Here is a 13,773-nt window from a genome sequence, read left to right as displayed (position 1 = left end):
TGAGCTCAATCCCCAGCACTGCAAAACAACAAAAACCCCTTAATGAAAAATATCATGAGGAAACTGTTGTATCAATGGTCCAGTTCACTCTCTTATTTTATTATTTGTCCTCATGACATCTAAAAGCACCTCATATGCCCTGGTTAAATATAGTTACCTTGTTGAAGGACGTAACCATCGTGGACTGGAATTGCAGTGGTATGAGTCGCCCCACTGTCCAAAATTAGCCCTGTAGAACGACCGTTAGCAAATCTAGTTTAAAGCATTAAGGAAAAGAAAAGTAACAAGACTCCTAAAATAAGATCTATTGTAAAGGGCAGGCTCTTACGTTTCAGAAGCCATTTATAAAACATGTGCATTACAGTTTAAGATGTGTTAAAATTTAGGGACAAAAATTGGTGTTAAATAATTGGGTATTAAAAACAAATTAGATGGGCAGGACTTCCAGAGGGTATTGTGAGGATTATTAAACTGCTCAAACTAACACAATCACTGAACCTCTCTGGAGACTGGTCAAGGGGCTTACAACAAATTACCTAAGAGACACACTGAATATAACACATAATGTTTGTTTAGGTCCTGATTGAAATATACTAAAATGTTCAAAAAAGAGACACATGGTAAAATCTTTTAGAGATACACATACTAAGGTTGCTATGAATAAAATTATATAACGTCTCAGACAGTTGAAAGTGGGTGATGAACACATAGGGACTCATCACAATATTCTCTTTCAAAACTTTTTATAGTAAAAAGTTAGAAATAAAATAATGTCCAACTTTGCTTACGTGCTCCTTATAAGCAACCAGCCAGACCATATTCAAATTCAGGACTGCCATTATCAAATTGTGGACTGGGACTAATTTGCTTATACTTTATGACTATTTCTTGGCAGCACTATTATGAAAATTAAATGAGATAAAATAATGAATATACTATTCTTTCTCCTACTTAAAATACCAACATGTTCTCTAGAATCTAAAGTTCAAGATTTTTTGTTTGGTTTTGGGTTTTTTTTGGTACTGGGTATCGAATTCAGGACCTTGCGGTTGCGAGGCAGGAGCAGTGCCACTGAGCTAAATCCCCGGCCCCTAAGGTTCAAGATTTTAAAATCTAACATGTAAGCCCCCTATATAGTTTAGTAAAAAACTATTTTTATACCTGCCAAAATCTTGCATATGTATATGTATTTATCTTTGATTAAACTGAGTCACAATAATGAACACACACTTTCTACTTTCACTTTTCCTAGTCATTTCTAAGACACAGCACTGCAGACAAATGTTAGATAACAGTTACACAAATATTCTCAAATATATAAAACATTTATTTGAAGATTATAGCAAGCCAGGACAAATGAGTAGAAAGTGAAGCTCAGGTTGTAAGTACCATATTAACTTCAAGATCAGACATTTATAAGCAATGCAACTTGAATGCTAAACAAAAGGTTCTTTCCTCCACATGCAACTAAATTCTAATTTCTTTTAAATACTGGCAAGTTACTGTATTGCTCCTCTGAGCTACAACTATACAAAACAATCCAAATTACCCTTCACAACGGTTCATCTTGCCTGTCAACTTGATTGGCTTGCGAGATACCCAGGGGATCAGTAAGGCACATTTCTGGGTGGGTTGTGGAGCTGTGACCTTGGGGACCACACCTGACCCCAGGTCCCCTCCCCGCTGGCTCCTTCCCTGCTGTCTGCATCACAGACACCATGAGGTGAGCAGCTTTCCTCAGCCATTCCCTTCTGCCATGATGTTTCTGCCTTGGACCCTGCTGACCATGGTCTGAAGCCACGAGCCAAAATACATCTCCTCCTTCAGGTTGAGGGTATTGGCTTTTTCATCCCAACAATGAAAACTGACTAACACAATCATGTATTCTTTATGGCTGTGACAATGTTGTTCTGAAGTACTATTTAAATCTGGTATTTCACTTTTAACAGTTTTGTAGCACTCCAAATTACTTGAGTTTGGGACATAGTATTTCTCTAGTCTGTCCTTTAATTTCTTACAATAAATATCTAATGATGGGAGTAAAGCTGAAATGAATTTAGTAAAGTTTCTAATTTCTATGACAATGGAAGAGAGGGAGAAAAGAGCAATCTTTGACTTCATGTAAGCCAGCTGGTTAAAACAGTCCTCTCTATCCACACTCCCTTTCTTACACACACACACACACGTGCACACACAGAGCCACACACAGGCACACACACAGCCTGTTAACAATCAGGATTTGAGTGTTACTTTACTATTTTCCTCTCAAATCTTCTGACATATCATCAATTCCAACAAGAAATACTAGAAGATGGATAGCTAAAACAAGAGATAAGGGGAAATAAACTTCTCAGCAAGCAAAACTTGGCATATGTCTTCTGCCACAGGTGTATTTAATAATATGATATATCTTTCAGAAAAAGATTTGAGTATTACTCTTAAGGATACGCTGTCAAAACTGCAGTTTTGCATAGGAAGAATGCAGGGATGTTGTAGTGTTCAAACATTAACTCTGTCAGTTTCTCTCTCTTTGCTCTAGTATTCCACTGGAGTGAAAAAGAAATGCAAGTTATTTATTAAGGATTAAAGTTGATTTATCTCAAACTGTATTATACCACTATATTAACAAGATGTAAAACTTTAAAAACAATGAAATCCTATGGTAAGTAATCTTTCATAATATCTATTTTTATTTATTTATTTGTAAATAAATTTAACAAATCAGATGTAAAAATAAACTTTAATAATTGGTAAAATTTTCAGCTGCCACAAATTCTAGAAATTACAGACATTTTGAAGTTCAAGAAAATCAAGATTCTTATAAAGCCTTATGAAATCTTAAAAGTCTGATAATCAAAATCATAAATATGAATATTAAACCATGAAATTTTCACTTATAAAAACTTACAAAACTAGAAGTTAGAAACAATAACAAGATACTGATAACTTATAATCATTATGCATGCCTTTTTGTATATGTACCAAATACATTTTGCAAGAGACTTCAGTCTAGAAAACTTGCAGTCCCATTTGACTTCTCTCTTGGCAATTTGAATATAAAAGTAGAAATACATTGCTTTTGGCACACAACGGATGATTCATAAACCAAAATGGGAGGCAGTGCAAGGAAATCAAATATAAAACAAATCCCTGGAAAATTTTTTTTAAAAAAATAACTACCAGAACCCACAAAGCATATTTTATTGTTCTTTGAATATTTTATTGAAATAATAAAGGTTATAATAGTACTTTAAGAATTAATCCTCTTTTCCATAACTTCCAAATTCAAAATATAAATTTCTATGCCTCTCTCAAGAAAAAGAAAATATTTTTCAAATGAGTAGAAAACTAAAGGGGAAATAATAAAAACTAGAGAAACTTAGAAAAGAAAGTCTGTCTCACCGGCGCCTCTGACATGAGAACAGGATGCAGGCTGGCTTCTGATTTGACGTGCATTTTATAGGTGTGATCCAAAATAGCTTGGAAACTATCCCAGTCTTCAACTAGAATGCAAGATTAATAGCTTGAAAACAATATTTAAAGATGTACAGCATCTTTTGAAAGATTGTTTCTTTAACTTAATAAGTAATTCTTTTTTTTTGGTACTGGGGATCGAACTCGGGTCCTTGAGCTTGCGAGGAAGCAGCGGAACCACTGAGCTAAATCACTGGCCCAGTAAGTAATTCTTTAATACACAGAACCTACTCATTTTACCGACCTACACTGTAACATGGCACTTTACACAGGGGGCCTTTGTCTTCTAGGACATAGAACCTCTTTTTGGTCCCACTAGCCCCCAGATCTGTTCTAAATAGAATTAAGGTTTCTGTAAACCTAAAATACAAAATAAATGTTAATAAATACTGACTAGAGGCCCAGTATGTGATCGAAATAGTCAGAGGAAATACATTAAAAAAATGTATGCTATAGACCTGACCAAAAAACTTGAAATCTATTTGGAAAAAGATTAAAATTTTTAAAATTTGGAGAACATGTCTTCAATTTAGCTTCCACTTAAACAGTCCCTTAAAACCACTTACATAAGCCCAGTTCTGCCACAGCCCAAAGAAGAAATGTCATACGCACTGTACATTATACTTCCACAGACCCATCTAAATTCTCGTGATTGTGGGATTTTTTTATGTTAATGGACTTTACTGGTAGCTTTAACTTCTCTCTCCCCTTCTTAGTGCAAATCTCAATATGACAAGTGAGTACACTGAAAATCACTGCACTGTCCTGCTGCCAGAATCTTTTTCCTCTCTTGGTCTTCTCCTGAATTTTCTCCTATGTCCCTGTTCCTTTTCATTCTCTTCATTGTGCCTAAACCATATAAAGCATGTGGTAAGGCAAATCACCTGCTTTCCTTCTACAAGTCTAGAATTTCCATACACGCTAGGGAGTGGGTACCTCATACATGACCAGCCCCCAATAAAAACCCTTGGTACACCAAGTATCTAACAAGTTCCCCTTAGACAACAAACACTGTTACAACTTGCTTCGAGGTGAGAAGACTCCTGGAAGCTTGCACCTAGTTTCCTTTGGACTTCTTCCCCTGCCCTTTCCCTTTTGTCCATTTTGGTTTTTCATCTTTTTAGTATAATAAGTTGTAGCTTTGAGTACAGTTATATGCTGAGTCCCAGGAAGCTTTCTGGTCAATAACTGGACCTGAGTGATTGCCCTTAAAGACCATAAAACTTTGTCCTCCCCTTTCTATACGTATCTCAGTACACTGTACCTCAACCAAAACTCTAGAAAAATTTATCCAGTCCTCTTTTCTTATTGACTCTTCAGTCACTTTGTACCATCTATTCCATGGCTACCCTCAAAGCCACTTCAGGAACTCTACTATCAGTGTTACAGTTTAAACCCTCTTTACTTCTCATCTGAACTCTTACTTCTCTGACTAATCTTCCTATCCCTAGTATTTCCCTCCAGTCTAGTCTAGCCTAGGAACCGCTACTAGAGCGATCTTTCAACTACAAATACGAGCATCACATCTCTGTCCAAACTGCTTTGGGATTGCTCTTCAAGTTTTAGCTTAGTATATTCCTTGATGTTATGACTTGTACCTAGATGTCACCCCAAAGCCTCATTCGGTCATAGGTGGGTTGTTTCAGGAATGGCTAGATTTAGGGTGTGTAAATGTGGATTAAGGGTGTGATACTGGGATTATGGCTGTGTGGTACGGGAGTAGTCCACTAATTGGATTATCATAGTTCTGGGTGTGGATAATGGGATGCTCCATGCTGGGTGTGGGTAGCCACCCAAAAGGCTTGTAGCTTTCTGCCTGTCATGCTATAAACTGTTTCTCCTCTGCGGTGCCCATCTGCCATGTCACCCTGCCCTGGAGCCATCTGACTATGGACTGAAACCTCTACAAACTGTGAGCTGAAATAAACCTCTCCTCTTTAACTTGTGACTTTCACATATTTTATCCTAGCAATGAAACAGTAACTAAGTCACCCAGGATGGTTTCCCAGCGTTTGTATGATTGCTCTCTGCCTACCCTTCCTGATACTGACCTTAAAACACCCAATTCTGCAGCCATACTTTAACTGTATGACATTTCAAAATATGTCAGTTTCTTTGAAAACTCCATGGCTTTACACACACACATGCTGATGCCCCTTATGTTTTATCAAGCCTTATCAGCCAGGCTAGTTTTTACTCATTGACCAAGATTCAAAATAAAAGTTACCCTCGTTGTGAAAACCATTACTGACCCCCAATCCTAAGAGTTAAAAACCTCTCCTCACTAATCCCATTGGTTATGAACATATCTATATAGCATTTACCTCAGAGTATATGTATTTGTATGTATACATCTATCTCCTCTGTGAGTTTAAGGGAAAGGAATATTTCTTATGCATCTTTGTATTCTCAGTGCCTGAAACATCTGTTTGTGGAATAAACACTGTATGTAATCTGCATCTGATGTCTAACTTACAAGAAACCAATGCTTTATATCAAAAATGTGCCATGCACACTCGTTATCTGTTTTTCTACTAAATCCATAGAAAAAAACATCATACCCATGCCATTTTTTAGTGGTGAAATGGCCTCCATATTCTCCCTCGGAACACGCAGGGCGTTGGTGTCTATGTAGTAGCTGGGGCCGCCTTGTTTGCCTTTATCGCCATCTATTTCCATCAGGGTGCTTCCATCATCTCTTTCTAGCACCATTCCAATAGCTGTGGGGAAATCCACCTGTAAGAGCCAAAAACACCCTACAGTTTCCTTGCTTTTATTAAAGAGTCGCTTTTTTTTTTCTTTTTGGTCCAACTAATGTCTATTGCCATTTTTGTTTTGAATCATCATTTTGGGGTGAATTAATTTTATATCAATAGCCCTTATGTATCGAATTAACTCTAAAATTACACTTACCTTGGGGCAGTCCTCACCAGCATAACCAGCTCTGACAGTATAGGATCCAATGTCAAAAACCAGGGCTCCAACTTCATCTGAAAGATTTAAGATAATAAGTAATTTGTTTTGTTTGTTTGTTTGTTTGGCATTGCTAGAGACTGAACCCAAGGCCTCTTGCATGCCAGGCAAGTGCTTTACCACTGAGCTACACCCCTAACCCCTAAAATAATTAACAGTATCTAAGTATCACATGGAAATTAAAGGTCTATTTAACATGCTTAAAATGAGAATATTTGTGAAAACTCTAAAAAATAATTGCATTTATGTTATCACTAGCTTGAACCTACCTTTAAATATACCTTTAATTTAATTAAAATATAATAGTTCATACACTGTATATCTGCAGAGGTTCAATAAAGAAAGAGTTGAAGCTGAAAGTGTAAATAAGGATTAAAACGAATAATTGATAATTTGAAATAGGAAGAAAAGGTCCAAAGGGGTAGGGGAAGTGAGAGGGGAAGGGGAAAGGAAAGAAGGGAAAGGAAAAATTATGAGAAAAGAAAAAAATGGAAACAAAGTTTATGTAAATAGGGAAGGGTGGAGGGGGTGAAGGGCGCACAGGTAATGGGGAAAAAATAAGAACCAAGATACATCATGTACATGTACAAGCACCCAATGATAAATGTAAACATATTGTATACCTAAAATGTACCAATAAAAGAATTTAACCAAAAAAAAAAAAAAGAAAGAAAGAAAGTTGATATACTACAACTGGGTAATGTAAGGAATTTACTCATTAAAGGGACTTACAAATATAAATATATAAGCAAGGTACAGGCCAACCAGAAGGGACAGTACAGCACCCTAGAACAGTAACAGGGATTTGTTGCCATCCTTGGTACTGAAGAACCCAGAAGAAACAGCTGCCAGAACCTGGAGAAGCAGGGTGAGAAACACCACCTGACAGAAGCTGTGACCTTCAGCTAAGGGAGGCAGTCAGCAATGGCTGACACAAAGCAGAATGGACCAGTCTAACATTCCAATCTACCCCTGATCCCACCAACTAGGGTCATTCTACACCTTGTCATCCAAATTAGGATACTTCTGAATGTGAAAGGGAGCCCTGTTTATCATCATGACAGGACAAGAGGTGTAAAGCAAGAAGTAGGGATCGTTATCTATCACTGGCCAAATCCAAACAAAAGTCAGAGGCCAAAAGAACTCACTGAAACAGGTTTTTTTTGGTTGTTGTTTTGTTTTGATTTTTTGGTTGTTGTTTTGTTTTGTTTTTTTGGTACCGGGGATCGAACTCCGGTCCTTGTGCTTGCGAGGCAAGTGGCGGAACCACTAAGCTAAATCCCCGGCCTGAAACAGTTTTAAAGGGCACAGAAAGGATGGAAATGGGTGCAAAGTGGATCTGGTGGGGCAAGGAAAAGACAGTACATTTGAGTATCATTCTCTCATACATTAAGACAAATTATATTGCATGTAGTTAGGGAAGAAAATTAGCAAAACCTTAAGAAAAATAGGGGACCCTGGAGAATAGGAGTTTAAAGTATAATTAGGTAAGGCAAGTAAACATTATTAAATTGAAGCTATCATTAAAGTTTACACATTTCAGAGATTATTAGGAAATAAAAGTTTTTGTGCTCGCTTCGGCAGCACATATACCAAAATAGGAAATAAAAGTTTAATGCTGAGGAAGAAAACTGGTAATTTATGTTCACAGTCAAATTCAGAAAACATTCTCTAATTATATTTTTTAAATGCTCACCCAAATCAGGAGGCCTCCTTAAACAAAGCACTCTGGGTTTGGGGGTACTGATTTTTCAAAGGATTTTTTTAATCATTAAAAACAACAAAATCTTATTTACCTTCATTAAATTGGCAAAAATTAATAAGTCTGATAGCATCACATGCTATTAGTGATGTAGGAAAGAGGAGCTCTTACTATATTTGCTAGTAAAAGCTGTAAAACAGGTACAGTCACTATGGGCAAATTAGTTACACCCATAAAAATTAAAGATGTGCATACGTAGTAACTGCATACCTATTCTAGAGAAACTTTCTCACATATCACAAAGGAGACATGCACCAGAATGATACTAGCTACGTGAACATGTGCAATTTACTAATCCCTCTGCCTCAATTCCCTAATTCGTATAATGTGCATAATAGTTCCTATGTCAAAGGATGCTACTGTCCTTGAATGTTTTAAGTGCTTAATAAACATAAGCACTAAGAACAGTTCCTGACACACAATAAACACAGTTAAGTACAGTGGTACCACTGTTCACGTACTTAATTCTTTCCATGATTCTGGTTGTAACCAAATTGCAAGCATATTGGAAAGAATTAAGTTTGTGAACCAAGGTACCACTGTACTGGCTGTTGTAATTACTACTGTCAGACTGCCAAGGGAAAGGGCAGAAATGATTTTTCAGCAGGGACAAAGACTGCTACAGTTTATTCACATCCTAGAAAACTATACAACAGTTAATTAAAATGAATGGCCTTGATCTACAAGTGTCAAGAGGATACATCCAAAAAATTACTTTTAAAACCTAATTACAAAAGTGTGTTACACACATATATGGTGTATACAAATACAGTATATGTATATATCATGATACTGTTTAACTCATTATGAATGTATATAATGTAGTAAAAGTATACAAATATGCATGTGGTCTGGGAATGTTACATACCAAATTCAGTTTAGTAGCTAGCTCCTAGGAGGGAAAGGGGGGATCTATATCAATAACATTTTATTTTTTTAAATACCTGAGGTAAAAATGGCAACACATATCTATTTAATCTCAGTGATGAGCACAGAAGTATCACATATACTATACATTTCTTAGTATGCTTGAAATATTTCAAAAAATTTTTAAATTAACATAAAAACCAATTATTAATTTGTAAATATTCACAGTTGAGAGATGGTGACTTTGAAGAATGATCTTATTTTTATTTAAATACAATGAAGAAATATTATTTCAATTTCTAATTGGAAAAAAGTTTATATCTTTGTTACATTTCCCCAAAAATATTAACCTTTCTCTATAAAATTCTCTGCTTCAAATTATTTCATCTGAAACCAGGGGTCCTTAAAGCAAGAATACTGCATTTGTTTTTACCATAGCACTTAAATTCAAATACAAATAATAACTAAAGTACAGCAATGAATATGAGTTGGTAAGCTTTTTTAACATTTTGATTAACCAGAACATTGGGTAAAGAAATATACTAACAAAATGAATTAACTGTCGGAATAACAGAGAAGTTTAACTTCTCTTTCTGTAAGATCCACTACTGCCCTGTACCAGGAGTTCTTAACTTCTGAGTCATGCACCATTTTTACTGCACTGTGTGCCCCTAAAATTCACAGGTTGAAGTCCTCACCTTTAATATATCAGAATGTGCCTGTATTTGGAGTTAGGGCCTTTAATTAAGTTAAAATGTAGTCATTAAGGCAGATCCTCATCCTTATAAGAGGAGGAAATTTAAACGGGGCAAAGTAATGCATGCCCTTAATCCTAGCTCTTGGGGAGGCTGAGGCAGGAGCATAAAAAGTTCAAGACCACACTGGGCAACTTAGCAAGACCTTGTCTCAAAAAATAAAAAGCTCTTGAGTTCAAACCCCAGTATCAGGGAAAAAAGGAGAGGAGGAAATTTGGACACAGACATACAGAATGGGAAGTCCATGTGAAGACCCAGGAAGGAGATGACCACCTACAAACTAAGGAGAAAAGCCTTGGAAGAAACCAATTGCTGACACTTTGACCTGATTCCAGCCTCCCGAACTGTGAGAAAATAAATTTCTGCCGTTGAAACCACAGTATGTGGCACTTGGTTATGGAAGCTCTAGCAAATTAATACAAAAGCTTAGGAAACTTAAGAAGCCCTTCTTGGGATGGTTTTAGATTACAAAAGAAATCGATTATAATAAAATACAATTCTATCCATGAATTCTTTGGGAAGGTCAGGAACCTCATGTTAGGAGCCCCTCCCCTAATTTCCCCTTTTCTGTGTTATCTATTCCAGGTCCTTGGTTTCAACGTCTACCTAAATACTGATGGTTCTAATTTCAGATCTGTCAAGTTCCAACCAGTGTCTAGATCCATGTCCTGAACTTCTTACTGTAAATCAACATCAGTCCACCAGATGTTTCTCAGGTACTTCAAATTCAACACATCTGAAGCAGGAGCTTCTTTTTTCTGCCCTGCCTAAACCAATCTTGGCATTGCCACACAGCTGGTTTACCCCAGCTATCCGAGGCAAAAACCTGAGATTGTGAATGGTTTCATCTTTCATGATTTGTCGAATATTTCTGCTAAGTATATCTCAAAGTCCCTCCTCTATAATACCATTGCCACTGCCTTCAATCAAGCTCTTATCCCAATAAGGAACAAAAATTTCCTACAGGTACTGTGTTTCCATCTCTTCACGTTCTACCCTTCACACTGCTGCAGCGGCCAGGTATGGTGGCACATGCCTGAAATCCCAACACTCTGGGAGGCCAAGACAGGAGGACTGAAAATCTGAGCCCAACCTGGGCAAGCCAGCAATTTAGTGAGTAGTGAGACCTTGTCATTAGAGAAAAAAAAAAAAATGAAGAGCTTGAAAAAAGACTGGGGATGGCCCTGGGTTCAATCCCCAGTACAGGATCAGGGAAAAGGAAAATGAACCAGTGCAAAAATTAGTGTCCTTTTTCCCTTTTCAAGAGTGGAAGATACATCTAATTCCTGTAACTTATTTATTAAGGACCAAGCACCAGTGAACCCAAAGTAGGAGAGTGGCAAAGGGAGACAGGAGACTTATTTACTGTAACCACATAGATCTGGAGGTTTAAAACCTGGGATGCAACGTCCTCTTGGGGTGATTTCATTTCTACCAAAAATGCTTGTTTGTATTTTTTGAGGATTTTTGAGGTTTTCCCTAGGATAAATAGCTTCCAAATCTAGAGGTGATGGGATTTTTCTGGAGAAACACTAAGAAATAATGGCAATTTTCAAAACTAGTCTTAAAATAGTTACTCCATTGCAGTACTGAAAGCTAATGAATTGGGGAAAAGGTAGCAAGGTTTATTTTTATTTGGACCAGGGTGCTCCCAGGATCAGGAAAATCAACTTATAAGGAAATTTTTAAGGCTAGAAATTCAGGGAGCAGGAGGATGCGTAACAGTGATGAAATTAAAAGTTGATGAAAGACCAGTAGCACACTAATTTTTATCATATAAAGGAGTTTGAACTAGATAAGCACCATGAACGATAACTGTAATAGCTTTAAGTGTGCCCAGAAACTACTTACAAAGTATTAAAATTCAAATAAATTATGCATTATACCTAGACTTGGTCAGAAATAATCATTAGAGTAAGATAGCATTAATTTTAAAATTTAAACTACAAAGATCCTTTTAATAAGCAAACAGGTTAAAAATACAGTTTATTGCCAGGATGGTGGTGTACGCCTGTGATCCTAGCACTTGGGAGGCTGAGGCAGGAAGATCCCATGAGTTAGAGGCCAGCCTGGGCTATATAGTTCCAGGCCAGTCTGAACCACAGAGCAAGACCCTGTTTCAAAAAAAAAAAAAAAAAAAAAAAAGTTGGTTAAGCTAATTAGTCAAAATTTAAGGGGGAGGTCTGGATACTTCAAGATGAAAAAGGGTTTTTTCCATAATGCCTTTTCTTCATCACAAATTATCTTTTTTCCAAACTAATTAGGAAGCTATATAACTTTGGTTTGGTTACTTAATTTTCTAGACCTCATTTTCATTCCCAGGAACATGGGGACAGTAGTACCAACTCGTATAGTTGCCAAAGATAAAAATGTAATGCATGTAAAGTCTTTGGAGTTCCTGAAATAATACATACTCGATAAATGTTAGCTGCTAGCATTATTATTAGTTTTCATTTCTACCATAGTCAACGCAATGCTTTGTAAGGAATAACGGACAGCCTCCAGCTCCTTTCTTCAGTGTACCTGAAAATCACCATGTAGCCGATAAATTCTAGGATGCAAACGCACATATCACATAGCCATTCTGTCTGTCAGAACTGCATCTTCAGGAAGAGAAGATGTTAAGTCATGAAGCCATCGGGTCTTCCCCAGAGTAAAAATGGTGAACTACTCACACCGAGAAATCAACAGGGACATAAACGGTAGGAAGCAGGCGGTAGGGCCATCCCACACTCAGAGGTGTGCAATTACACACAAAAACTAAGAAGTCTGAAAACCTTACTTTTGTTTCACTCTACCTGTAAAATGCTACAAAGTTCAGAAACAGCCGCCTTACTAGAAACAGTAACAACAGCAATATTTTAGATTTATCTTGTCTCTAATTCATCGAACATAATCCAGAACATGAATATACACATCAATGCTTCGAGTCATCTGCGGATCTTGCAAAGAGGCGTCTAATCCAGTAGACTGAGGGTGAGGCTTGGGATTCTGTCTCTAAAGTTTGCAGGCGATGCTAACACTGCTGGCCCAGGGACCACACCTGAGTGGCAAGCGCAGCTCAGTCTCATAGAGCCTTTACAATCACCCCGTGGGGCTAGATTTCTTTCCACAAGTGAGGAGCCTTAAGTTGGGAAAAGTGTGGTAAGAACTAGCCAATGTCAAAGCGCTAGTAAATAGCGAATCTGATGCTACTACGATCCAGGGCTGTGCAACTTCCACCCGCCGTTATCTTTCTACTACCCAAGGAAAAGCCAGAAAGATCAAGAGCTGAGAAGGCACCCTTACATCGCAAGTGTCCCTACGTTACTGGCAGACAGCCCTGCCCACGAGGAAGTCTCCGAAAGGCGGGCGGGCGGAGAGGAGCCGGCACCGCGCTACCACCTGCGGGACCTGGCGCGCGGCCGGGTACTCGCGAGTCTGACCGCGCAGCCCCCACACCCCGATTTCTGGGGACGCCCGGAAAGACGGGGCCCGGGGCCGGGAGGTCGGCGCGCCCCGAACCCGCTCCGGGCACCCCAGCAGGAGGGGACGGAGGGGCAGGACTCCGGGGACGGGCGGAGCGCAGGGCGGGGATGAGGCGGGGAGCCGGGTCCCGACTGGGGGAGAGCGAAAGGGGCCGCCCCGGAACGGAGCGAAGGGGAGCGGAAGGGAGCGGAGGGCTGGGGTCGCTGATTAAAACCCTACACGCCAAAAAGGCGCGCTTTCTGGTGCGGCCGCGCTCACTCACCTCCCCCGTACACGCCGCCGCTCATGGCTGCTGTCGACACGACTCGCAGGCTAAAGGCTACAGAGTGAAGTGACTGCAGGGGCCGCTATCGCAGGTCCCGAGAAGCTCTAGCCCCCGACCCCCTTAAGTTCCACTGCCACCCCCCTCAGGCAACAAAGCGGCGTCCACACACCCTGCAGTACAGCCACACTTGCTGGTTCCTCCTATCAGCC

At 38.7% G+C, this 13,773-nt stretch overlaps 1 protein-coding gene across 2 annotated transcripts in view; it reads right to left on the bottom strand.

Moving 5' to 3' along the window:
- Actl6a (actin like 6A) overlaps nt 1-13,773 on the bottom strand; it is a 23,542-nt gene extending 9,769 nt beyond the window's left edge. Inside the window, exons 1-6 of one of the 2 annotated variants that reach the window (XM_004834634.3) lie at nt 13,562-13,773; nt 6,388-6,464; nt 6,036-6,210; nt 3,403-3,503; nt 2,449-2,546; nt 158-252 (exon numbers count right to left, since the gene is read on the bottom strand). In XM_004834634.3, the coding sequence (XP_004834691.1) occupies nt 158-252; nt 2,449-2,546; nt 3,403-3,503; nt 6,036-6,210; nt 6,388-6,464; nt 13,562-13,586 (571 nt within the window). In that variant the 5' untranslated portion in view covers nt 13,587-13,773. Of the gene's footprint in view, nt 1-157; nt 253-2,448; nt 2,547-3,402; nt 3,504-6,035; nt 6,211-6,387; nt 6,465-13,119; nt 13,363-13,561 lie in introns of those variants that run through there. The other variant, XM_021254559.2, reaches the window with a different exon arrangement.

This window comes from Heterocephalus glaber, unplaced genomic scaffold (genome assembly GCF_053883595.1).
Source record: "Heterocephalus glaber isolate CG9 unplaced genomic scaffold, H.glaber_assembly_v1.0 deba00001504, whole genome shotgun sequence".
Taxonomy (NCBI): Eukaryota; Metazoa; Chordata; class Mammalia; order Rodentia; family Bathyergidae; genus Heterocephalus; species Heterocephalus glaber.
This window is presented reverse-complemented; position numbering and strand designations above follow the sequence as displayed.